The 27,244-nt window shown below is 37.2% G+C and overlaps 1 protein-coding gene across 7 annotated transcripts in view; it reads left to right on the forward strand.

The window, feature by feature from the left end:
• The window catches only part of tcf7 (transcription factor 7), a 76,562-nt gene that overhangs the window by 46,546 nt on the left and 2,772 nt on the right, over positions 1-27,244 (forward strand). For 3 of the 7 annotated variants that reach the window (XM_028030366.1, XM_028030371.1, XM_028030370.1), the window contains 8 exons: positions 9,700-9,787; positions 14,340-14,429; positions 15,838-15,957; positions 17,159-17,321; positions 18,123-18,230; positions 19,559-19,606; positions 23,574-23,622; positions 24,153-24,225. In XM_028030366.1, the coding sequence (XP_027886167.1) occupies positions 9,700-9,787; positions 14,340-14,429; positions 15,838-15,957; positions 17,159-17,321; positions 18,123-18,230; positions 19,559-19,606; positions 23,574-23,622; positions 24,153-24,225 (739 nt within the window). The remainder of the gene's footprint in view (positions 1-9,699; positions 9,788-14,339; positions 14,430-15,837; positions 15,958-17,158; positions 17,322-18,122; positions 18,231-19,558; positions 19,607-23,573; positions 23,623-24,152; positions 24,226-27,244) is intronic. The other 4 variants (XM_028030367.1, XM_028030372.1, XM_028030368.1 and 1 more) reach the window with 3 other exon arrangements.

Genomic DNA, 27,244 nt, shown 5'->3' on the forward strand with positions numbered 1-27,244 from the left:
ACGGTTCTCCTTAGCAAGCGCTGCACTCTGGAAGACACAACCCGACATTTAATCACTGCTGGAGCTTCAGTCTGAACCAACGCTGTTTTTAATGGTTTTAATGTATTTATAACAATTTCTGTCAGATTTTTAGGTTCAATTTGACAGTTTTCCTGAAGTCAATGCACACTGCAAAAACACAAAATCATTTTGGTTTAGTTTCAGGAACAAATAGTTAAAATTGCTCATATCTGTTGACCTGTAAGTTAGTTTTGTGTTATTTCAAGTGAACTCAGATATTTGCTCTACAAACTAAACAAAAATTACCTGGTAAGATTTTGTGTTTTTGCAGTGATGTGATGGAACCTGCTGTTATAAATCGGCTTTATGTGATTTAATGTTTGCTGATTTTATTTATTAGGACATTTGCTGGTAAAAAACTACACCTGTATCCTAAGGTTTTGTGTTTTTGCAGTGCATCCTGTGAGGATTAACCTCCACAATCCGTTTCTCATCCAGATGTTCTAGTTTCTGTCACAAAGAATAGAATAAATCCAATACGTACATCGAAAAATTACTTCTTGCGATTGAGCAGGAAAAAGAAAGCCATGTTGGCACCGGAGCAGCTGTTGGTTCATTTCCAGTGAAATGAAACTAAAACATAACTTTTATGATTGGTATTTATTTGTTTCTGTGCTGTGGTTTGTTAATGAAGTGCAGGAACCGCAATGCTGATGGGAGTTTCTGATGACATTAACCTCACTGGCGCTTACGGACGGCCTAAACATTCACTTGTTGGCAGAAACCTTTTATGAAAATGGAAGAAAGGCTTTTGGAGGATCAACAATAATGCTGAAAGTTTAGGGAAATGTGCGATACTAATGTCAGAAATTTAACATTTTGAAAATAAATGATCTTAATGGAAACACAAAATTAAAAAAAAAACTCCCTAAAATATGTTCTTTTTGTCTTTATAAAAAAAATTTATTTTGCAAAACTGCAATGAAAATCACTTTTTTCATATCATGAGTCACATGTTCAACAACCGGATGTTACTACTGCTAGAAACTACAAAGAAGAGAATGACAGGAAGTGGTTATTTTTTACTGATTTACTGCATGAACAAACTTATTTTAACTGTTTTCATTATTTAATAGAAACACAACTTTTGCAACATCTTCTGACATTAGCAGAATATTGATAAAGTTTGACAATATTAAATATATTCCATAATTTCCTTCACTGAATAAGATTTTTACTATCCAGGGCAGTGAGAGTTGCAAAGGTAATCATTAAACATTTTTTATGTTGCAATCAAAAAGTAGTAAATAAATGTGAAGTGGATGAAAAACAAATTCTGCTGGATGATAAATTGCCACAGAATTACTTCAATAAACAATTAAATTGTTGTTTTGAGTCATTTTCTAGTAATATATTGTTATTTTCCATGAAAATGCAAGTTTGTCCTCTCAAAGATTGATGAACACTCCATACTGCAACTGGACAATATTTTAAATATCCAAAATAAAACACAAAAATAATTAATTAAACCTTAGATAAAATGCATTATGAAGTCTCTCTAAACAAAATAACTCTTCAAAAATATGAACTAATCATCAGAATGTAAATTATTAAGCTCATTTTAAGTTATTGTACAATTAATTGATTAATTGCTTTTTGCAACAGGCTTAATTGAAAATATACATAAGTTTTCCAAATACATTTTTCCATCATCAAAATTAAGGGATTATTGACTGAAAACAAAATCATATTTTCTGCTGAAAAGTTTCTTGTAAGTAAGTTTTGTCTTATTTCTACTAAGATATTAAAAACACCTGGTAAGATTTTGTTTTTGCAGTGCACACATTTCAGTTCTACTTATTTAAATCTGTGAATCATTTTACCTCCATTTCACACTTTTTATGGTATGTGAAGAAGCAACAATAACATCTGCAGCTCACTAAAATGGACCTGGTTTTCAGAAGAATGGCAGCTTTGTCCTGCGTTGTTCGGTTTTAAACTGCGGTAATCTTCCGCCTTCTCCGGCTGGAAATCCCCGTTTTCCTACAAACACTCGTTCCATGTCTGGTCTAGACTCTGTGTGTGTGTGTGTGTGTGTGTGTGCGTGCGTGCGTGCGTGTGTGTGTTTGTAACTGATGGTGGATCCGTGACTCAGCTCTTAATGACAGACTGAGACACCTGCTTCTGCCTCACACATCCACCAACACCTGGCCGCTCCCGCCGCCGCCACTCAACGTTTTACGCTCACCTTACCTCATACCTGTCAGCTGATCGCCTCACCTGTGAGCTCATTTCTTTCAACACACCTTTACCTTTCTACCTGGACTCAGCCAGGATTGAAACCCGGGAGAGATGACTTGATTTGGAATAATTAAAGGTTCACTACTATTCTTCCATGAACAATAGAGCAGGGGTGTCTAAAGTGCGGCCCGGGGACATTTGCAGCCCTTGATGCGATTTTGGGTGGCCCTTATTCACAATTTAAGACCGGCTTAAATTTGGTTTGCCAGGCAGTTGGTGCAGATTCACATTTAAAATCAAAGTTAAGGAGCAATTCTCAAAAGAGTTTAACATCTTTCAATGCAGGTTTTTGCCGTAAATTTAATTTATTTTAATAGTAACTTGAACAACAAACTTCCTGTGATTTCTACCTGAGCAAAATAAAGCTAGCGATTGAGTCATAAAGTATACATTAAAGATGATCAACCTGAAACATTTAGGAAATGGTTTGTTATTGTTTTTTTATACACAAATCTGATTAGTTTATAGATAAAAACAAAAATTAGGCCATTCATTTTCTAACTTTTTGTAGTAGATGGCGTTTGAAATTGATAGCTAACATGCTGGTGTTATTGTTTTAGCAAATGTTAGCATTTTACTTCATGCATGTTAGCAATGTTAGCATACCACAATGTTAGCTACCTTTAGTTGGGCTGCAATTCTGGACCATTTACTTTTATTTTATAACAGAAATATTTTTTATTCCTGCTGCTCATAACTTCCACACATGTTTTAATAAAACAGTTAGATGTTATGGTGTGGTTGAGCCACATCATGATGATGATGATGATGTAAATACCGAATCAAAGCTGTGATATTAATTTTTCTCTCTTCTCTGCATCATGTGGGCGGTGGCCAGTAAATGTGACAGATTTGTTTCTGAATTCCTCTGAAAGTCACCAGTTTTTTCTTTCTTTTAACTTCCTTTATTGTTCGTTAAGATCTCGTCTTATTCTCAGTGTGCGGCTTACTTCCTGTGCTATTTCCATTACCACCCACTGTCTGTTTTCTACCATGCCTGATATGTCTCCCTTTGTGACATTTTTACTAAACTCGCCCCACTTCACACTTTTCCCATCGACTGCCCCTATCGTGGCATCACAGCATTTTATTGATTTATGAATATCATCATCTTAAATTCATCTATTAGAAATCTGTAGTAATGCTTCTGTGATTACAAGCAAATTTAGTAAACACAATTATTGTTTCATTATACTTTGTAAAACTATATTGACTTACGTAAATAATTAGTTTCAGTGTATCAAAAATTCATGTGTCTGTGGCAAATTACTGATTTATCATCCAGCCCCAGAAGGCGCTAAGTCAGAAGCTAACTTTGGAAAATGGACGTCTGCTATAATGTAAACAAACTATTGTGTAGAAAATCTTGCTGTCACTCAATTAAAGGATTTAATCAGATGATTTTACAGTCTAGCGCTGTGATTTATCACTGTGTCTAACCTCTGTCAGAGTTGGTGTTTAGGTCGACTTTTTTTATTTTTTAAATTGAACTGAAACACAGAATTCTGCAGCACATCTACATGTTACGGTTGTCAGAGTCAAGCTAGCTTAACTGAGCTACTTTTCTCTCCTTCGCTGTTTCTTTTTAAATTAAAACTTTTTCCTGACCTTGTTATCTAGTTGTATTGATGACTGACATGACGCCGGATCCACCCCATGCTGACCTACAGCGATCCTCCCCCAGTCATTCCAGGGCATTTGTCAGTGACCCATCAGCGTCGCATGTACGCGCCCCTTATCTAGAGGAACTGACCTCTGACAGTATTGACCGTGTTTATCATAGAAAACGCTTCGGTCAGAGAGATTTTGAGTAAAATAATAGATAATCACGGTCCGAGTTGTCAGTGGGGAATGTACAATCCCGACAGCCGTCACCCAGAACGTGTAGAGGGTGGAGAGCAATTTATTAGATTTCCAAAACCAAAAAGGAGTTTGGAATAACGCAAGAAATGGATCGTGGCCTGCAGCCCGCCTCACGTCCAGCTGAATGAAACTGAAGGACGGAAACTACCTCGTTATTCAGCATGAAGGTAACCGGTAGTAAACATCTCTTTTTTATGCGTGTAGATTCCAACAGCAGCGTTAAAACTTAAACTGCAGTAACTGCTGTATTGACATTAAACAGTTTCATGCTACTGTTTATTTCTAAGCATTTTCCACAAGTCAGTTTTATTTAAGTCATTACTCACCATTTTGTACCTGCAAAATGCGTCCAACCAAATTTTCTCCCTCATCATTTTTCCTCCTTAGCTTTATCGTTTATTTCTCCGTTATTTCCCGCTAATGACCTCACAGACCTGACGTACGACTAGTTAGAGACTTTTCTTTCCCGCCGTCTTTGCCTCAGTGTTGGTTTATAAGGTTTATATGGTTGGTTTATATGTGACGAGTCAAAAAAATGTCTCTGGTAACGTTTCAATGTCCGTTACGTCTGCCTAATAATGTTTGTTTGTCGAGATTTGCTCTACTCAGGCATGGGGGCGGAGCCGCCGTCATGTCCAGTAGAGCACTGCGTCGGTTTTTGTTTTGGATATCAACAAAACAAGAGTTAGCTTTTTATGTTGATATCTAGACAGCTAAAGCCAATCCTAGCCATCATTAGCGAGACATACTAAAGCCAATGCTAGCCATTGTTAGCGAGACATGCTACAGCCAATGCTAGCCATCGTTAGAGAGACATGCTAAAGCCAATCCTAGCCATTGTTAGCGAGACATGCTAAAGCCAATGCTAGCCATCGTTAGAGAGACATGCTAAAGCCAATCCTAGCCATCGTTAGCGAGACATGCTAAAGCCAATGCTAGCCATCATTAGCAAGACATGCTAAAGCCAATGCTAGCCATCGTTAGAGAGACATGCTAAAGCCAATCCTAGCCATCATTAGCGAGACATGCTAAAGCCAATGCTAGCCATCGTTAGCTAGCAGCTCTTTGGGATGTCTTGCTGTAGGAATGGCTGCAATGCAGTTGGATGCTGTTAATTTATAGGAATTATGATTCAGTTTATGTTTTGACTCTAATAAAGTTGCTGTTTCAGGTTCTGTGAAATCTTCCTCACCTCACTGCAGAGTTCACGCTGATCTCCTGTCAGGTTCCTTTTGACACCATTTGACCCAGCTGGTCCTTTCTGCAGCCAAGCATGAACACCACGCGTGATTCAAAGCGCTAACATCTTCTCACTCGATCATGTAGCATCACTTTGCGCCGATGTTTGGCTATGACTGTCGGCCGGACAACAAATTAGAAAATACAGAGTGAGAAAGCAGAAGTGAAACACGTCTGCGTTTGCTGTGGAGACCTGAATGTGTTAGCAAAAGTGTGAACAACTTTAGCAGACTGCAGGTGCATTTGGGGGTATTTTCAGATTCACTCATTTCTGTAATTTGTTATGAAAATCAAAGAAAGGGCCACAGGTGACAATCCGGTTCAACTAAAAACTATACAACAGAGTCTGAAACCTCACTTTTCTCTGTAAACAATCTGTTTATGAATGTGCATTAACGCAAAATGTTTCGTTTTTTGTCACTTTTATCAAGTGTCAAGGCTGCTATTGTCACTGTTGTTGGTGCTGCTTCTCCCACATACAGTTTTCCTTCCACTTTACTTTCCAAACAATATGTTCAGACACAGCACTTTGTGAACAGCTGGCTTCATTTCCAATGATTCTGTGCCTAACCGTTCTTATTGCGGGTTTCTGTAGCTTTCTGCTGGACAGCTGTGAAGTCAGCAGTTTATCCAGACTTTAAATGTGACAAATTTAATTGTTTTATCAAAATAATTAAAAATAAAAGCGTGAACAATATATAATAGATATATTTAGTATGAGTTTTACATTTATTGAAATTTAACTTGAATTTTAAAAAACTAGAATTTTAAAGATTTTTTTAAAACTTATTTTGATTAATAAATAGAAAATTTAGTAAACTTCTGAAAATGTTCATGTTGGTTATTTTCCTCTTATTTGTGTCTGATAAGAAACACTGACCAAATAAATTAGCCAAAAAAATATCAAATAGACAATACTTATGAAAATAAGGTTGAAACGATTAATCATGATCAGTCGATTATTGAAATAATCGTCAACTAATTTAGTAATCGATTAACAACTAATTGGAGTATTCAGATTAAAAATGCTGTTTACTGGGAAAAGGCAACATATTCAGGTCAATAATTAATCCCAAACTGCACAAAAAATATACATTTTGCATCTAAAATTTAAAAAAAATGTTTGAGCTAAAACTCTTCAAGTGGCAAATTTAGCATCACTTGTTTCAGATGTACTGAAGGAATGTTATTGAATTTAAGCAATAAAATAATTAATAAAGTTTATTTGAATATTTTAATGTATTCCTCATATTGTGTGAAAAGTATTAATATGCCAATTTTTATCTGATTCAATTAATCGTTAAATATATAACAAGTAAGTTAAACATAAAACAGGATCCCTGTGTGTTTACCTTTACTTTTCAAATTAAAAGCAGGACTTGGATTCTTTTCACTTAAAAACAAATAAGTGAGAAGTGAAACTGCCGATTATAAATGAAAACAGATGAAAAGTATGTTTTCAGCTCTACACTGTAAAACACTTTTATTATTACTGTGAGTTTCGTTCTTTGCTCTCAGTAAAAGTAACTTTTTTCTACACTTGAGTAAATCCCGCCTTACAGTAAGAGCGCAGCGCCGCGTTCCTCGTCTCTCCTTTATGTGACGAGTCATTTAAAGGCGCAGACGCTGCAGCGCTTTCACTCTCAGTGGTTAGAACCACCGCAGCGCATTATCGGCACTGCGATACTATTTTCAGCTCCTCTCCTTTTAACACGCACGCGTTCTGATGGCGGCCCGGTTTGACTCAAAACAGCCACCTTTGATCTGGTTCCCCAGACGCAGACGCCGAGGCCGTGAGATAGTTGCAGTTGTTTGGGTACTAGATCGCATATTTTAAAAAAAGGGGCATTCCAAAGAAAACTGCCCCATTACTGCTGCTAATTTCCCCCTGCAGGTTTCCCAACAGCAGCCGGTGACAACGAGGGACAAACATGACTTACAGAAACCGGCCTGACGTTTCCGCCGGCGAAATTCAACTTTGGGATTTCAGTTTTGATGCTGGCGAGCGAGACACTCGTTTAAAGTTTAAAGTTCATCACCTCCATATCTGGATAACTTCCAGTGATGAGGCCGAGTGTCCAACTGCTTCAACGTCGACTTACTCAAGTAAAAGTAAAACGTCCAGAAGTTACTTAAAAAGGAGCAAAACGTCTACTCAAGTCAAATTATCAATCATTTAATATTTAAAAATCATCAGACGGACCAAAATATAAATTTAAATGGAAATTTTGGTATTTTAATTCATATAAGTAACAAAAAATAACAAAATCAGACAAAATAATTTTTTTCCAAATCATTTCCTTTCCATAAAAAACTTCAGAAACTTTAACTGAAGCTGCAGGTTTGAGTCTGTTTCTGGTTAAAACATGTTTGACTTTCATTCAGTGGGAAGAAAATCCAGAAATTTAACTCAAGTAAGAGCAGAAATACTTCATATTAAAATCACTCAAGTAAACGTAAAAATTCAGAATAGTAAAATACTTTTTTTCAAAAAAAGTTACTCAAGCAAATGTAACTAATTACATCCAACTGTCATCACAAAACTGCAAAAACACAAAATCTTACCAAGTAATTTGGTTTTAGTTTCTAAAGGCAACAAGATAAAACTAACATAAAAATAACTTTTCAACAAGAAATATGAGCTTTAGTTTCTAAATAATTCCTTAATATTGATGAAAAAGTTCTAGTTCTATTTATAAATTATTTTAATGATAATAAGACATTTTCCCATGTTATAAATGAATTAATATGAGCACTTTTTCATTAATATTAAGAAATTATTAACTTAAAATAAGCTCTTATATCTTTCTGAAAAGTTACTTGTAATTTTGTTTTGTCGTATTTTGTGACATTGTAGCTTTATTACTGCATTATTTAAACTTGATATTACAATTATTCTTTCAATATTGCAACTTTATTCTTGTATAATGACAACTTTATTCACATTATTACGACTTTATTCACATTATTACTAACTTTTTTCTTGCAATATTTCAGCTTTGCTGTGGTATTTTCTTCTTAGTGATGCTCCATTGTCATATTTGGGTTGGTCAGAGACCAAAAAGCCGAGTTTCTGTGTCCAGACAAACTAAATTAGCGAGAAATGTTTGATAAAGTGGAGGTGAGGCCAAGCAGAGGTTAGCTTAATGTAAGGGGAAGATAATGAAGAAGATGAGAGAGGAACCAAACGAGCCGAGGTCTGTAATGAAGGAGGAGAGGTCAAAGGTAAAGGAGGGGTGAGCGTGGATGCTGGGCGATTGGGGGGATTAATGGCGGACGGATCGGAGCGGTGAGACGGGTCGGGCGGCTGACTCAGTCACATTCCTGTCATGCAGATTTATAGCAGCTCGGGGTCCTGGGACAGGCCCGGAGCCGCGGCCAAATTACAGTCATCTGCAGCATTCCTCTGCTGCAAACACAGGTTAGCAGCACGGCCGCGCTAAGTGCTAGGTGCCGCCTGTTGACAAATGACTTCCTTTGAAGGGCACAAAGACGGAGGGAGACTCTTGGAGAGAGGCGGCCTGTTTACCGAGCGAGGGCACAGAGTCGCTCAGTCTGCGTTTTCTTTTGTTGGCGCGCAGCTCTGCCATAACTACAGATGAAGGCTCGGTGTTTGTATGCATGTTTGGGTGTGTTTGTACAACGTGGGCACAGACACCGCAGCTCCCAGCGGAGGGTCCCCCCCCACATGCACCCGGACACACAGAGCGACGCATCGTGACCTTTGATTGGAAGGTCATTCATGGCAGCCACTTAAAGATGACCTGTCATGCTTAGCCTGCGGTCTACACAAAACATGTCCATTAGAGTTTATTGCACAAAATCATTCTTAGGGGATGAGGTTTGCTCAGTTCTGCCGATTCAGAATGAGCTGTTTTAGTAATGTTTGAAAAGCATTAGCAGAGCCTACTGCACAACCAACCAGAATTCAGCAAATGGTTTCTGGGTGGCAAATCAGCAAATCACTTGTGTTTTCCAGCAGCCATTGTACAGAGCATACAGCGGTATAACCAGGTGACCAAACGTGCTGGAGCTCAGATTGGGTTGCTAGGTAATGGGTGGAGCTCTCCTGGGTTTGCTAAGTAACAGGCAGAATTCAGCTTTAGTTGCTAGGTAATGGGACTGGGGCTGTTTGCCAAAAAGCGGTTTGGTCGTTTTTAGAAGCAGTTGAGGTCGAAATGGAAGCATAAAACATTCAAAATGTGAATTTTTCATAACGGAGCCGGTTGAGTCGTTTACGCTGTTTTATGACAGGCCTCAGGGACTCTGTGTGACGGATTTGTGTTTTTCCTCCAGGCGTTCACAGGCACCAATCCCAGGACCTCTCAGGGTACTACTCCCTTCCTCCAGGTGGCGTTGGCCAGATCACTCCCTCCATGAGCTGGTGAGCTGCACACATTGGTTTAATAACTCGTTCCATGTTTAAATAAAAATGCCAAAAAACTTTTCTCAGGTTTATTTGGCAAAAATGTGCAGATTTCCTCTGTTTTTCTGAGGTTTCTGGTAACATAAACCAGTAAACAATGGGATGAAATGAAACTTTTACAAATTTTTCTGCGGTTAGGAATGTTTTTTTAAAAAAAACAAACAGTAGACGTGGTTGCAGTGGATGACAGTCAACATCCTGACGACACTCAACATAAATGAAAACAGAAATTTCATGACGTCTTTCAGCCCAGAGGAATTAAATCGCTGAAAAGCAAATAAAGCAGCAACTCTTATTGTAAAAATGTTTATTTTCTATTTGTTTAAGGTGAAAAGATTGTAAAAGTTAACTGACTAACATGAAAAATTTACATTTTTGGGTCAAGATCAACAATCTGAAAATGTAAATTTTATCCTCTAGAAGAGGTACTATTTTAAAAGTTTCCTCCATTTCCACATTGTCTGTTTATTTTCTTAGATATAAAACTAGTTTAGCCTTTAAGTTGAAGATCTATTTTATCCCTGACAAACTATTCTTCAGCTTGATCAGTATTTATTTTCACTTCCTGTTTTTATTCAAGTATCAGATCTAAAAAAAAAGACCATAAAAGAAACAAATTAAATAATTTTAGACAGTTACTCTGCATGTCTATGTAGTTTATTTCAATAAAGATAATAGTAGTGTCAGGCTTTTTAAAGGTCGCTATCGGCAAGAAAACTACAATCGGTTTGCTTTTATCCAGAACATCTATGATAGATAAAGACACACAAGTTAGGCCAGTCATTATTTAGGTTTGTTTAGGTTAAACTTTATTAATCCCATGGGGAAATTGAGGTTGTCTGTTGCTCACACATTAATTCACATCCACACGGCATTAAAATCGTACAGCTGGAGACATCCATAAAAGGTACAAGAATATAATAAATAAATAAATACATTACTACTAAAATGCATTACTACTACTACTTATTTTTTCCTCTAAATGAGAATAAAAAAATTGCAAAACAGTCCAGATTTAAAACTTGTAATTCAGACAGTAAATTTATCATAAATCATCTAACTTGTTTATTTTCTTTCTACTGTTTTTCTTTACTTGCATTTTAGTAAATGAAACCTGTTAATTTCTGCACAAGTAAATGTACAAAGACAATATATAAAATATTTTTTTGCTGATTTTGCCCAAATGAAATCTTGTAATGGAGCAGAAATAGACTCAGTTTGAACCAAGTGATGGACTAGTTGGGATTTTCACCCTAATATGTGAATTTTCCATCCTTTTCTATCTGCGGTTGATTTCCAGCAAAATGGAAACTTTAAACCAAAATCTCTTTTTTTCTTTCTGTTGTTGCATTTTCCTGAAACTGCTCAGAAAGAAGCTGAAAACAGACACATCTGCTCCATGTTTTCTCATTTTAATGTCACGCAGCGTGATTGTGGATCTATAATGTCAGACTGCCGCAGAGTTATGGATCAACACAAATCCGTTTAGAGCAAACCTCCAGAATCCAAAATCCTCTCTGGAATAGTTTAAGTCTTACATCAAATGTCAAGAAGATTTAAGACGAAAGTTGTTTATTCTTTTTAAATGTGTGATTACATGTGTGTTTATTGTGTTTCTGTAAGTCAATATTTGTCCCCAACATTTCTACAAGCATTTTATCTCCTTCAGAGAAAGGAGGCTTCACTGTGGATTTGTCATGAGTGTTATTAGCAGATAATCTCCTTTACTCCAGATTATCTGCTTGTTTTAGGTCCTTGTAGTGTAGATCTTTTGTTGAAGGAGGAGGAGAGCTGAAATGTCATTTTTCTGTCGTGTTGACGATCAGTCTGGGACTTCAGAGAAAACCCGATCGCCTGCTGGCTTATTGCTGCTGTTCATCTCACACCACGAAGATTTGCTGTTTGTTTTCATCCTTTTTTCCAGAATGCAGCTTTATGTTTGAACACAAAAGTTTGATGGAGTATAACTGGAACTGAAAGCTAAATTCAATCTGAAATCTCTGGAAATTCAAAAAAACTGCAGGCTTGTTTGCATAAACTACCAAACATCCGCTGCAAAAAGTCTTCATGCCTGTTAAATACGTTTACATTTTGTCACCTTCCAAATGTATCACTTTCAAATTTAGTGGCTATGAAAACGATAAAAATAATGATAAAAAATGACTTACTACATACTATCATAGCACCACAAACACAAATAATCCTCTTGAAAAACTTATTTAAAAAGTGTGACTTATATCACTACGTTGCACACAGTAACTACATTTTATCATATTTTCAAACTTTTATTTATTGATCTTGTGGAACAAACAATAGGAAAGGTAGTAAAAATAATTTTAAAAACAGTTTTTTAACATCATTAATAGAAATTTATGAAAAGAACAAAACTTTTTTATCTTAATAGGAAATGTTCATGATGCTCAGCTCTACAACAAACACAAACTTCATTTTGTTTTTATGTGATAAAAATAAAAATAATTCAGACTTTTATTTTCATTCTCCTAAAATAAAATTTGATTTTAATTCAGCTGTCTGTGAAGAACTGAGAGGTTTGTTAGTGAACAAGCAGACAGATCAGGAAGGTACAAGCAGGGTCACACTGTAAAAAAAATTTTACCAGGTGGTTTTTGTTTAGTTTCTAGAACAAAATCTTAGTCCACTTGAAATAAGAAAAATCTAACTTAAAAGTAATTTTTCAGCAAGATATATGAGCTTGTTTCACTCATTATCAATTGAAAACCTACCAAAATGGCCGCCCACTTTAACCATCAAGGTGGGACAACTCAGCCAAGAGGCCTCTGGTAACAAATCTGGTAGAGAAAAGCCATAATTTAAACAATTCAGTTTGAAACAAGAAGACAAATAGATGAACTTGTTATTTTGATCTTCTAAAGGCTTAAAACCTTCATGTCAGGCACAAAGATGATCTACAAAAACAGGATTTCATAGCAAAATGAGGAGAATAAATGCATCGTTTCTGCCTTCATCAATATGTAACACAAATGCCGATTATTAGAAACTGCAAAAATGCTGAGAGGAGGACAAGCAAATACAACGTGATTTACGAAACCTGAACCAGATTGCTTTATCATTTATAGAATATGAAATCAAAATAATCAAAAATAAATGAGAAATATCCTCCAGCAATGCAGATTTTGAGCTACAGGATTACCGGATAACTCCCCGTCACTTTATTTGAGCAGACAAAAGATGTCTTCATTGGACAGATTAATTATTGCTGACATCCAATTAGTTCAAAACATCACGACTAAATCTAAATATTACTTAATGAAACTGAACAGACCAGAAAACCATCATGGTGGTGGCAGAGTCATGCTGTGGGAATGCTTTTTGTTTATTCTTACTTAAACTTTTTATTAGTTTATCAAATGAAATCTTGTTGAAATACATTAAAGTGTGACAAAATGTATGAAAGTTCAAAGGGTGCTGACCAACCGCGATTATTTCCCACATTTACTGGAATATTTTATAAACGTTTTCAGTTGACAAAGCTGCAAATCCGTGTTAAAATATTGGTTATTGAAGCCGTTTTCTGACCTGAGGAGATGAAAAGTGGAAGTGTCTGATGATGATGATGATGATGATGATGATGATGAGGTTTAGATAATGGATCTGGATTGAAGAAGGGATCAGTCAGCTGAAGAGGGGAAGATCTCGGGAGATTGCTGTTTTCTACATATCAAAGCCCGTCTCTCCGTCTCGGCCCTCGACCTCCCACTGTGATCACGAAGCAGCTTCTTCTACGTCACAGCTGTCAGCAGATGCACTCTGCTTTTACAGAAATATGTTTTCATTCAAGTATAAATTGCTCGAATTTATACTTCAAGTATACATTCAAGTACTTTAATAATTATAATTATATAATTATAGTTGTATAGACTATAATTATAGTCTTAATTATAGACTATGATTAAGAATGATAGACGCTGGTCACCTAATTCTGACTTGACAGAATAAGGTGCGGGACAAAAGGTTTGGACACCCCTGGCTTAGACCGTCTTGTAGCGGTGTAGTTTGTCCGCCATCCAGCAGAGGGCGCCGCTGGTCATAAACGAAGCCGGTTATACAGAAACAAAGATGGTGGTCTCACTGAACGGTACAGAGAAGTGGTCCAAACAGAGTCCAGTTTGAAATGAAAAATGTTTTTTATGCGGTTCTGTTTGGAAATATAAACACTAGATAAACTTCTTAAGTTATCAAATTAATATCGCTCATTAATTTGCGTTATTTAATGAGCTCCGCCGTTTTTAATGGCGGAGCAGCATCAACTTTATCAGCTAAAAGTTACTGATGTGCTACGGAGGTCTTGACCCTAACCCAAAAGCAAAGGGCACAGTGCAGGAAAATTGTGACGTGGCGGGTTTCCATGACAGTTTCCTAAAAGCTTCTTCTGGGTGAAGAATCCAGACCGTTTAAATGGGCTCAAACTTTAACCTGTGAAGCTAAACGCAGCACCTGCTGCCGTCTCTCCCTTGCTGTGCCGCGGCAGGCAGAGCCAGCCGGTCTACCCGGCCCTGTCCCCTTGTGGATTCAGGCAGCCCTACTCCTCCAGTCTCCCCAGCGCATCGTCCTACTCCAGGTACCGCATCCTGCCGGCCGGACCGGCCGGACCGGCCCAGGACAAACCGGCCGCGCAACAGCAGGCTCCTGTTTACAGCACATCACCAAAAACTAAACCCAGCGCCTCCGAGCAGGACGGTCCCAGACATCAGAATTTCATCCGGACGGCTTCTGTCATCGGTGTGCTGTAAACGGGACGAGCCCGTCGAACCGAGCCAAGCCAAGCCAAGCTAATCGCTGCTCAAACTTCATGAAAAGTTTAAAGAAACCCGCTGTTCTGCTGCTTTTAGCTCTGTGCACTGCAAAAACACAAAGTATTACCAACTATTTCTGGTCTAAGTTCTGGTGAAAATATCTTGGTATATTTGAAATAAGACAAAACTAACTTACAAGTAGCTTTACAGTTATTTTAATTCCTCAATGTTGAGGCAAAACGTCTAGTTCCATTGGCAGATTATTTCTTATTATAAGTGAAATAATCTGATCGAACTAGAACTTTTTCATCAATATTAAGGAATTATTTACTTAAAACAAGTGTATCTTGCTGAAAAGTTACTTGTAAGTTAGTTTTGTCTTATTTAAAGCGTGATAAAACATTTGCACTAGAAATTAGACCCAAAATACTTAAGATTTGTGTTTTTGCAGTGTGTTTTTATTTGTGTCTGTTGCTTTACATATACATTTAACATGCTTTATGGTTAAAATTTCACACAAACCTGGTCTGATATCTTAACATAGTCATCCAGCATATGAAGATGCTTTATCTTTTTAATAGGGTTTGTTTTTAGAAATGCAAAAAAGAAATAGTTTTAAAGCTCATATTATTAACTGCTTTGTTCATAATACCCTTGGTGAAATATTTCTATTTCCAAACTCCATAAGGACTAAAACCAACAACCTGCTCTTTGCTCTCAAGCTGCTTAACGCCGTTTAGATGTTGTTTTCTCTTTCTTTGTTGTTTTAATTCAACAGCAGCTGTTTCTCTTTTACTCCAAATATTAGAGAAGAAATATATCCAGTCTAATGTTAACAGTCTAAACTGTAAAACATGTCTTCATCTTTCAGCTGCTTTCTTTTGAAAAACAATACTTGTTCGCCCTCTAGTGGTGACAAATGTTGAAACTACAATATTATATATCATGATTTAACACTATTATATTTTTGACATAAAATATAATATTTAATGATCAATAAAGCTGTTAAAAGTTGCTTTTTAATAACTTTAGACACAACAAATTTAAATTAATGTTTTTGTATGATAGAAAACCTAACTTGGACGTTAGATGATGCTTTTTCTGCTTTCAATGCTCGGCCAGAAGTGCCTCTTTGCTTCAGCGCTCTGCCTGAAAGTTGATGCATCGCTCCAAAACCTCTCAGGTTTGAGTCACTTTTCACTGTGTTCCTCCATTTTGTTTCAACCCGTCCAGGTTCCCTCACTCTTTGATGCTCGGACCGTCGGGCGTGCATCCAACAGGGATCCCCCATCCGGCTATTGTGCCCTCTTCAGGCAAGCAGGAGCATGATCAGTACGACAGAGGCATGTACATGTAAGTCACTCCGACTTCCTTCATCACAACCGTTTCATTTAATTCAATTAAATTTTATTTATTTGTTTAGCACATTAATCAATGTAACATAAATATGCAGTTGATAATAGACTCATCTTTTCCTCGCCGGAGCTGCTGCAGAACCGGTACCAAAATGAAGCTTGGAGATGAAGCTATTATTAATTTAGTGCAGAGCGTCACAGCAAAGGGAAAAATATCGCTGAAAAACCGTTGAAGAATAATTCAAAACCACTCGTATTCTTCTTTTTTCTTACTCTATGTGTCGGCTACGCTACACAAAGACTCGTTGCCATAGCAACTGACTGACAATATGCAAGGAAAGGAAGGGTGTCAGGTCAGTTTGACCCAAAGAGGAGCCAAGAATCCTTTTGCAAAAACAATTCCTTAAATAGTATTTCCTCTCTTACAACAACAGCTCCACTAATGTTTCAGGATTCAACACCAAAAAACTCAAACATTTCCCACGCAAAGAACAGAACATTCACTATGTTTTCAGGCTCGATGTTTATTTTGCGATTATTAATAAGTGATCGCTGTGGTAAATTAGCTACTGCTGCTATTAGCTAAGCTAACACAGTGGGCGTAGACTAGCTAATTTAAACACCTGCTGTACTGATGATGAGAGTTTGTGTTTAGGTCGCCTTTTTACATTTTTTAATGAACCGAAACACACAGAATTATGCAGCACATCTACACGTTAAAGTTGTCATAGTCAAGCTAGCATAACTGACATACTTCTATCTCCCTTGCTATGTTTTTTATTTAAACTTTCTCCTGACATATTTAGTTGTCATAGTTTTGACAATTAGTAGCAAAGCTCTATTTGTTTTATATATCAGGCGTACATTTAAGATTTAGCGCGCCATGTTGACAACATAACAGCTAAACCAATGCTAGCCATTGTTAGTAAGCAGCTTTTTGCCTTCCAGCAGGAACCCGGGGGCGGGATCTTGTTTGTGTGACGTTACGCTGCTACGTGTTTATAAAACTCAGTACACCTTGAAAAGCTAACAATAAAAACATGTATACAAGAAATAACTAACAGACAGAAGCAATCTAGAAACCAGACCCTCATTAGTGATTAAGTTTCTTCTTTTTTAAAGTTTTGACTGTTTCTGATATAAATCTTAATTTTCAGTGCTGTTCATGTTTATTTTTGCGGATGTTCTCGCTCCTTTAGGAAGCCGCAGGTGGAGGTCAAGCGGGAGAAGGAGCCCAAGAAACCGGTCATCAAGAAGCCGCTGAACGCCTTCATGCTGTACATGAAGGAAATGAGGGCAAAGGTCATCGCCGAGTGCACGTTAAAGGAGAGCGCCGCTATCAATCAGATTCTGGGACGAAGGGTGAGTGACACAAGCATGAACTCATCATTTAGTTATGTCTGCTAGAACATTTGTAACCTCTGACCCCCTTTACAGACCCACAGAAATGCTACAAAATATGTAGAAAATAAATTCAACTTTTAGAATGTTTTTATTAACTATTTCATTATTATTACATTCATTTGGCATAAATGCTGCATCGGACCATCTGATTGTCGTTGGCCATGAGTTTTGTTGCCTGAAAATGTAATTATTAGATAATATATTATGGCAATTACCAAATAATACAAATTTTCAACACAATCTTCTCTTTTAATAATAAGAAAATATGTGATATTTTATATTAATATGAATAAAATGTTATTTTATTTTCGGAGTCGGTGCTTTTGGTCATTTTCTTGTCAGAAACTTTTCCGTTTGTTGCTAGCTATGCTAGCTAGAGGAGCAAAGAAGCCAATCAGAAAATGAGAAATAAATTATTAACTCATATTTTATTTTAAAAATAATCAACAAGAAATTATTAAAAAGTTAAGATAAAAAAATTATGGGATTAAATTTTTGTTATCTTTGCATGTTTTTTCTCGTCTTCTCTCCAACTTTCTGAGGCCCCACAGCGCCCCCTGGCGGCCCCACTGCTATACAACAAGTATATTGTTACTTATGAACATGCATTTGTTTTTGTTTTTTTTCATTAATATTCTAACAGTCATTGCAAATGTTTTTCTTTTTTGGAGAAACGGGTCGAAAGTTGTTAATTTTTTAAACGGATCAGTTGTCGTTCTGTTTTGGATCAATAAATAATTCTGACCTATTTGTTCCCAGTGGCACGCTCTGACCCGGGAGGAGCAGGCCAAGTACTACGAGTTGGCCCGGAAAGAGAGACAGCTCCACATGCAGCTCTACCCGACCTGGTCTGCTAGAGACAACTACGTAAGTTATTTTGCTCTGTTCCTGCCCCTCCCCAACCTGTTTCCATCTAACTCTCTGGCTCAGAGTGAACGTATTCAAACCAAGGAGCTGATTAAGAAAAACATAAACAGGAAAGTGTTGCAGCCCCTCCTTTCTGTTGTGCAGAAATGATGAATTTTGTGTCTGGGTTTGCGGTCGGAGAAATAGACGTCAACGCGTTGCCGTGGTTACAGCAACAGGGGAGTAAACAACAATTAAAATCAGAAATCACTGTGAATACTTTTATTTTTACTGTACTTTTAATTCACTAATACGTATTAGTTTATATTTATCAGTTTAATTTAGTGGTAGTTGTCTTGTACGGCAAGCTGTTACGACACTTATTTGACGACTCTGGTCTGAAATGTGATGAATGTTCGGCAGGTAAAAGGTTCTTACAGTCGACTGTTTTCCTAATCTGGATTAACAGGATTAAAACAAAACTAACTATTGGAAAATGTTGGAGTCAAACCTAAAAACGTGAATTTCTGAAACATATTAACTTGATTTTATATTTGTTTATATTTAAATTATGTATTTTATCTGTGGGTTTTTTCATCACATCTGTTTTTAATATTTCTTCAGCTGATTGATTGTTTTGGTTTTTATTCTGAGCTGCAGATGATTTCAGTCTCATTCAAAAGATGTAGAAAATGGATATTTTGCTATTTTTAGGCATTTTAAGAACTTTTTTTTTTTTAACTGTGGTTCTTAATTTTAGTTTGTTTTGGTTTAAATGTCAACCAAAGCATAAAACTGTCATCAAATGAGTCTCCTTATTCAAGTTTGCATATTTTTTATGCTTCAATAATCAGAATCTTTTAAAAACTGGAGCAAAATTTAAAATTTCACTCAAATTTTATAGAAACTCTTTTTTTTTTCAAACTGAAATAATTTTTAAAAAGCCATCAGCAAAACGTTTGTTCTTCAAATTTTATTTTCAGTTCGATTCTCAATTAATTTTCTGTTGCCTATCAACTTTATTTAAATTGAATCTTTTTGCTATTTTACACTTTAATAAGTAGATCACACCAGATGTTTGTAAAATTAAAGTATGAGTTTTTACTGACGAAGCCCAAATCATTCCATAAACAGAAAGAGGGTGAAAGCGCTCCATGTTCAGCTCAATGTCTGATATGATTCTCTGAATTTTATTGACGCCTCTGGCTGTAAACCCACAGTGAAACGTTGTAAAGATGGCCGGTGTGTGGTGCATGCTGGTTTCTTTGAAAGTTCAATGTTTTGGGGTTTTGCTGAATCTGGGCTGCTGTGTGCCTCTGACTTCTCAGTTTGCTGTTGAACTCTTGCAGGAGGCGGGCCTTAGCGGGGTCGCAGGGGAAAAGAGTAAAGCTGATTGGGTAGGGACTCGTCTAATGGTGGATTTATACCTCTGTGGTGTGGGGTAAAAAATAAAAACATCAAAATAAAGTGTTTGAGAAGCTGCATGAAAGCGGGAGGGGGCTGTGGGTATTTCTGTGCAAAGTTTGCATGCACCCTCCTGAGAGATCGCTCACGTTTGAAGCATGTAAACGAGGACAGGCCCTCCGGTCGGTAAGATGTGGATGCATTTCAAATCTCTTTATCTACTAAAACTCTCCATCACACAGAGGTATAAATCAGCCGTCTCTTTCCAACTAACAGAGAGCAGGGCTGCATGGCTGGCCTCGCTGCATCCGTTTATTTATCATTTCAAACACTACAACAGCTTCATTTGGTTATTAATTACTTTATTATCCGTCCTTCTGTTTTGCTTTGTTTGAGAAAAAAACACATTTTGACATATTTCTGCTGCACTTTGGCCAATTTCTTCACGTCATATTCCAAAGAGTCAGACTTTCTTGCAATATTTTAATGTAATCTTAACTTTTAGTCTTGAATGCATCATTTCTCTGCACCTGAAAATAAATGTCTTTATAGGAGATGAGCAGCATCTGAAAGTCATATTGTTAAGAATAAGGAAGAAAATGTTCTCTTCTTCACTGAGTTGAACTGGAAAATAGTTTCTGATCCCAAAGATTCAGTGTAGAAATGATCCTGCTTGGTTTTCTGTTACGTGTAACATGTATTTTTATTGCTTTGTTTCTGCAGATCAAAAGCATTTCATAATAAAATAAAATTGTAATAATCTAAAACAATCCATCCACCCTAAGTAGTTCCACCAAAAAGCATAAAATAAATCAGGAAATGTTTGTCAATCCAAAGAAAATCCAGCCTGAAGGAGTTTGGAGAACGATCAGCGTAAAGGGAATCTATAATGGCAAAAAAAAAGAATAATACTTTTTGCACATTTATATTCTTCCAGTTTGGTTTCTACCGCTTCTACAAAACAACCAAGCACTTAAAAAAATACAAAAAACACCCGTTAGCAAGAAGTCCATGTTTTTTTTGGTGTGTAGAAAACGAGCCGTTTCAGAAGCCTCCCGAATAATGTTACAAATCAGCAGGCTCTAAGCTGTTACCTAGCAACCCCAGAAAAGTTCCGCCCGTTACCTAGCAACCCTAGAAGAGTTCCGCACCATACCTAGCAACCTAACCTGAGCTCCGGCACGTTTGGTCAGCTGGTTTTCCTGCTGTATGCCCTGTACAATGGCTGCTGGAAAAGACAAGAGTTTTGTTGTTGACTAGAAACCACTTGTTGTGCAGGAGGCTCCACTAATTCTTTTCAAAGATGTACAGTTGCATAGCAGCGTATCTGTTTGCAGCCATTTTTACGTGCGAGTGTAAACGTTGAGTTGGGGGCGTGGCCAGCAGCAGCTTGACTGACATCTCATTATCTAACAAGCTTAAAGTGTCGCCGTTAAAACATTGTGAGAAAGTCTGTCTGAATGAAACGAAGGGGGCACAGCTGACAAGAAAATCCCTTTTCCCACCAAAACAAACAAGTCATTTAATGTGAAAATCCTCTGTGTGTGTGTGTGTGTGTGTGTGTGTGTGTGTTTACTGTCTGTTGCTGCAGAATAACTCAATATGTTTGGAGAAACCCCCGTCTGCGAGCAGAACAGGAAGAGAAGCTCCACACGCGTAGAGGGTTTCTCCTGCAGAACATGTTAGAAACCTCCACACACACATATTCACACACACACACACACACCTCTACACACACACACACACACAGCAGGAGCTCCATTTGCAGGATGACTTGTTGTAAACCACACAGACGGCGCAGAGCGAGGCGGCGCGGCGCAGCGTAGGCGGTAGATTCCTCTCCCCACATCCTTCATCTCAGCCTCGGTTCATCAGCAGCAGAAGAGCTCTCATGTTTACCTCAACACACACTAACACTCGAGAAACAGCGAAAGAAATGTCAAGTTTGTGTTTTCTGAGTGATCTGAACTGAAAAAAGGATTTTATAGGAGACGTCTGCTCTTTTTAACACTGGTGGAAACTGAAGGTTGTGCATGAATCTCGGTTCTAGTGACTGAAGCAGTAGAAGCTTTTGTTTCTCTTTCTTGCTTTAGTTTCTGGTTGCTGGTTGTAGCTTTTAACTTTTCATGTTTGAGTTTATTTGTTTGCATTTCAACATGGAGCAACACTTCAGAAAGTTTCTTTTTTTTAATACACTATAAACTGCCTTGCAAACGTACTAATACTCCTACCGAAAACCAACTTTAGTGTTTTATATTTGGATTTTACGTAACAGACCAACACAGAATGGAAGTGAAAGGAAAACCATGAATTTATTTTACACCTTATCAGTGGATATAGTCCATCTGTTCATGGTGACGGTCTGAACTCTGCAGTCATCACACCGTCAGGGAAAATGGTGGCGGCAGCATCATGATGTGCAGGAGTCTAATAGTTTCAACTATTTCATTTAGCCAGAGCCATAATGAAATATATAGCTAAAAGAAAACTTTTTTTTAAGGTTTTTTGCTCACAACAAATTATGATTATTTTGAAATTACTTTTCTTTTGCTTTGTGTTGGTCTTTCACATTAAATCCCACAAAAAAACATTGAAGTTTGTGGTTGGACAGAATCTAAATTTTGGGGGATTTCTGTGGTTGTTCTCATCATGTTTTAAATCTGTTAAGTTTCCTGTCCCACTTTATTTCAATTCTCTGCAAAAACACAAAATCTTACCAAGTATTTTTGGTCTGATTTCTAGTGCAGATATCTTTGTACACTTGAAAAAAGACAAAACTAACTTACAAGGAACTTTTTAGCAAGACATACGAGTTTAAATCAATAATTCCTCATTATTGATGAAAAAGTTCTAGTTTCAATGGCAAATTATTGAACTAATAACAACATTTTCCCTTTTTATAAGTGAAATAATCTGCCAATGGAACTAGAACTGGGTTGCTAGGTAACAGGCGGGGCTAGGCTGGGGTTGCTAGGTAACAGCGCAGTTCTCGTTGTGAAACAATCTGCCAATGGAGGTTTTTCACCAACATGAAGGAATTATGGATTTAAATAAACTGATGTTTCTTACTGAATGCTTGTTTGGTGGCTAGTTTTGCCAAGTGCAGGAAGAAATCTGCACTAGAAATTAGACCAAAGTTATTTGGTAATATTTTGTGTTTTTGCACTTAAGCTGAAAGTGAGTCAAACATCCAGTCTGATGTTTGACTCGGCTGATTTTTTTCATTTTAGGTAATAAATGTTTCATGCGTTTTGTTTGTGACCACTGTGGGATTCTGTAAACTTTTGATGACCTTTATACTTCCCAGATAAAAACAATCAACATTTTTATCGTTTAAATTGAGTTATTTCAGATTATCATGACCTGCATTTAAAAAGAAATTATATCTTTAAAATCTCAACAGCAAAAACAAAGATTTCAAACTGTTTCATTAACATTGAAGGGAGCATTTATTTAAATGGTTCATTGGATATTAATACCTTTGCAAGGTTATATATACTGAAAATATTTGATCATGCACAGTGGAATCAGACTGTACACTGCAAAAACACAACATTTTACCAAGTAGTTCTGTTTCTAATTCAAATATCTTCGGACACTTGAAAATGAGACAAAACTAACTTATGAATAACTTTTCAGCAAGATATAAGAGCTTGTTAGATTATTTCACTTCACTTTATAGACATAGAAAGTGTCTTGTTATAAATTAAATAATCTGCCAGCAGAACGTTTTCATCAACATTAGGGAATTATTGACATAAAACAAACTCATATTTTGCTGAAAAGTTATTTGTTAGTTAGTTTTGTCTTATTTCAAGTGAACTAAGATGTTTGTTCTAGAAACTAAACCAACGTTACTCAGTAACCCTTTGTGTTTTTGCAGTGCATGTTGTTATTGCTGTGTGTCTAAAAATAAACTGAATTAACTTGATAAATCTTTTGTTTGTGTTTTTCCCACAGGGCAAGAAGAAAAGGAGAAAACGGGAGAAGCAGCAGGACTCCAACACAGGTAAACATCTCTGCATAAACGCTGCTGGCAGAATGAGCAGAAACTTTGTGCTGCGTTGGTGCTGCAGCTCACTGTTTGAGGCAGGAAGTGTCTCTAACGTCAAACCACCAACCCACTCTGCTTTCCATGCAACCTGAATTAGAAAAGTGTAAATCCAGGAGTTTGGACGTTTCCCATGAATCCAGGCTCTGGATGAAAAAGCATTTTTGTTTGCTGCTCTGCAGAACATGAAGGTTTTTGTTTGCTGCTCTGCTGAACATGAAGGTTTTTCTGTCTTGTTTTTTTTTTTGCACGGCTGCTTTCCTCAGAGTTTAATCTGAGCGACATTAACTGCATCTGTGCTGTTTGTCACTGTCGCGTTGTGCTACTAACAGTTTTGGCTCTTTTCTCTTCTGTATCTCTCCTCTCGTTGTTTTTTGTTTTTCCTGTGACCCTCTAACTTCCCCCTCTTCCTTCGCTCCTTTCTGTTTATTACATCTATTTTTTGCTTTTCCTCCTGTTCTCCTGCATGCTGTGCATTGTGCGCTCAGACCCGGGCTCTCCTAAGAAATGCCGGGCTCGCTTCGGCCTCAACCAACAAACGGACTGGTGCGGTCCCTGCAGGTGTGTAACCGACATTCCTCCACCTCCACCTCCACTCCTCACCATCACTTCAGTCTGATTCAGCCTTTCTGAGGAGACAGAGCGGCCATGGAGGCGGTCATCACCTCACTCTGATCAGCCGCTACAGTTTCACCTCCAGATTTACCCATCCGTATCGTTTCTCCTGTTTTTCATAGGAACTGATTTCCTTAATTTTGAGAGTTCGGTGATCGGCCGATACTTCCATGTGAAGCCGATATTTTCTACCTCAGCAAAGGTCTAAAGTCATCGTCGGACCTCTTCTGCTCCGCAGTGAGCGGTTAGACTGACAGACCGGCTCTTGTTACCAACTCAGAGACTTTCTTGCTACATTTAGCAAAATTTCAGACCAAAAAATATCAGTGTTGGCCAATATCTGTATCAGCAGTAATCGGTTTTGATTTTTATCACATTACAGCTGCAACATTTAATGTGTTTGTTATGAATTTTTCTGTGATAATATTTATGAAGTGGAAAAAGGATATTTAAAAAAAAAAGTTTTAAACTTTCATTTCTCTGTTTGGGATAAAAACTGTTCCCAACGGTTTTCCCGTCTCAGGGAAGGTTATCGATGCACCGATTGCAGTTTTTTTTGTCTGAAATGTTTTTAGATATAGCAAGAGTTGCTGAATATTGTTACCTGTAAACGTTTGGACCGGAGCCGCTGGGCCGGTCTGTCAGTCAAACTCGGGACCGGCTGGGTGTGAATATTTCTCCCAGGCCCAAAAACAACAAAAGAAACTTTCTTCATGATCAGCTCTGTCTCTCGGGGATCGCTCACTTTCTGAGCTCTGCATGTCGTCTGTCACTAACCTGCTGATCCAAACCCAAACACACCAAGTCTGACCTGAGACTAGAAGAATTCAGCTTAAAATCACTGAGGAAATAAAACACAATCTAAAAGATTTTCATTTTGAATTTAACTTCTTTCATTTCTGTTGCTTTGTCTACAAAACTACAGAAACTGTTTTTTCAAAACTGCATAAACATAAAAACGTTTCTGCTGGTTTTCATTAGCCAGTTTTTGTCTGGACATTTATTTGTGCATTTAATGCATAAAAGTGAGATTGTGTGCTGCAGGTAAAAAAAAACGTTTCCTTATTATTAGTTCATAAAATTATTTTGCCAGAAACCGGAGCTGATAATCACCGATAATTAGATCATCTGTCTTTCAACCTGGAAACATTTTCTTTTGCCTGATTTTATTTTTTGTTACTTATATGAACTATTGTCATTTTGATCTTTAAACTACCAAAATTTCCACTTAACTTTAGATTTTGGTCCGTCTGATGATGTCATCTTTAAATTTTAAATGATTGATCATTTGATCAGCGGCTTGAGTCGACTTTTTACTTTTGCTTTAGTAAAAATGTCCTACTTGAGTTCAGTTTTGGATATTCTGCCTCCTCTGCTTGTAATAAATGCTAGTTTTATGATTTTTGTTGCGGATGTTTCCGTGGATATTTCACCTCCTTTAGTTTTCTGGAGGTTGAGCCACTAGAGGGCAGCAGCTCCCACCCACCCGCCCGTTTCTCTGTGCGTCAGGGTCTGTAACGACGGCGGAGCTGCAGGGGGTCGACCGCGGTCCACGGCTAGTCTGCAGGAGCTGGGAATCTAACATGAAACGCTCGCTCCGCCGTCTTCCCCGCTGTTGCGTCATGGAAACCTGAGTGTGTGTTTCTGATTGAGAGAACAAAGGGGGCTGAATGTGGTTTTAAGCCTTATCACCACAGCTTCACACACACACACACACACTCCCTGCAGCGCTGCATCTTCTCATGCCCGTCTGCTTTCTACTTTCTCCATCCCTGCGATGTGGTGACGAGCGTCTTTTGATGGTGAACTCTGACATTTAGAATCACTTTCTACTGCAGAGTTCCTCCTCTGAGTCTAAATATGGCGCAGCGCCTCAGCTTGCGGTTGAACCTGGTGACTCATTTCATGTTCTGGTGATGATCTTGGGATCCTGTTAGCTGCTTTGATGGTATGGAGGTCTGCTTTAAACGTAACATGTCACAGAGCGCAGCAGGAAAACACGATCTGATCGTCTTACAACAGCCGCGTCCAAACCTTCAGACGACATCGCTTCGTTCAAAGAGACGCTGCGCCGGCTCATCAGACAGACGATTTCCTCAACTGAAAACTAAAACATTAACCTTTTATTGAAATCATCGTCGAACAGTTCAGTAAATTATTGTACACTGCAAAAAACACTAAATCTTACCAAGTATTTTGTCTTAGTCTCTAGTTAAAATATTTTAGTGAACTTGAAATAAGAAAAACTAACTTAAAACAAACATTTCAGTGAAACATATGAGCTTGTTTTAAATCAATAATTCCTTAATATTGATGATTTAGATCCATTTGCAGATCAGTTAAACAATCTGCCAACTTTTTCATCCAATAATTTTAAGGAATTATTGATTTAAAACAAGCTCATATATTTCACTCAAAGGTTTTAAAGTTAGTTTTTAATCTTATTTCAAATGTTCTAAGAAATTTACACAAGAAATTCAACCAAAATATTTGGTAATATTTTGTGTTTTTCTATTGAACATTTAACTAAAACTGAAAAACATTTTAAAATCCAAAAATAAACAAAACAGCAGAAACAACAAATGAAATGAATTATGAAGTCAAAATTATCCTTAAAAGACCAAATCGCCAGAGTGAAAACTTTATCATCCTGAAAGACGATAAATCATGAAAATGAAAATTATTGAGCTTTTTTACGTTTATCATGTGACTTATTGATTTATTTGATGCCGCATTAAGTAATATCACCACAATATGTTATAAAGTAATAAAATTGTGCATTATAATGTAATAAAACCGTATTATTTAATAAAATCATTTTTTTCTTGAATGCAAATGTTAAGACCAAAGAGTCTGAACAGGAAACTAAAGACCAAAAGTTTTAATTTACAGGATTTACTTCATTAGAATGTAATTATTAGGATGAACACCAGCAGTTTGTGATCATTTATTACACATTATTGTA

The sequence above is a fragment of the Xiphophorus couchianus genome, chromosome 11, assembly GCF_001444195.1.
Source record: "Xiphophorus couchianus chromosome 11, X_couchianus-1.0, whole genome shotgun sequence".
Classification (NCBI taxonomy): domain Eukaryota; kingdom Metazoa; phylum Chordata; class Actinopteri; order Cyprinodontiformes; family Poeciliidae; genus Xiphophorus; species Xiphophorus couchianus.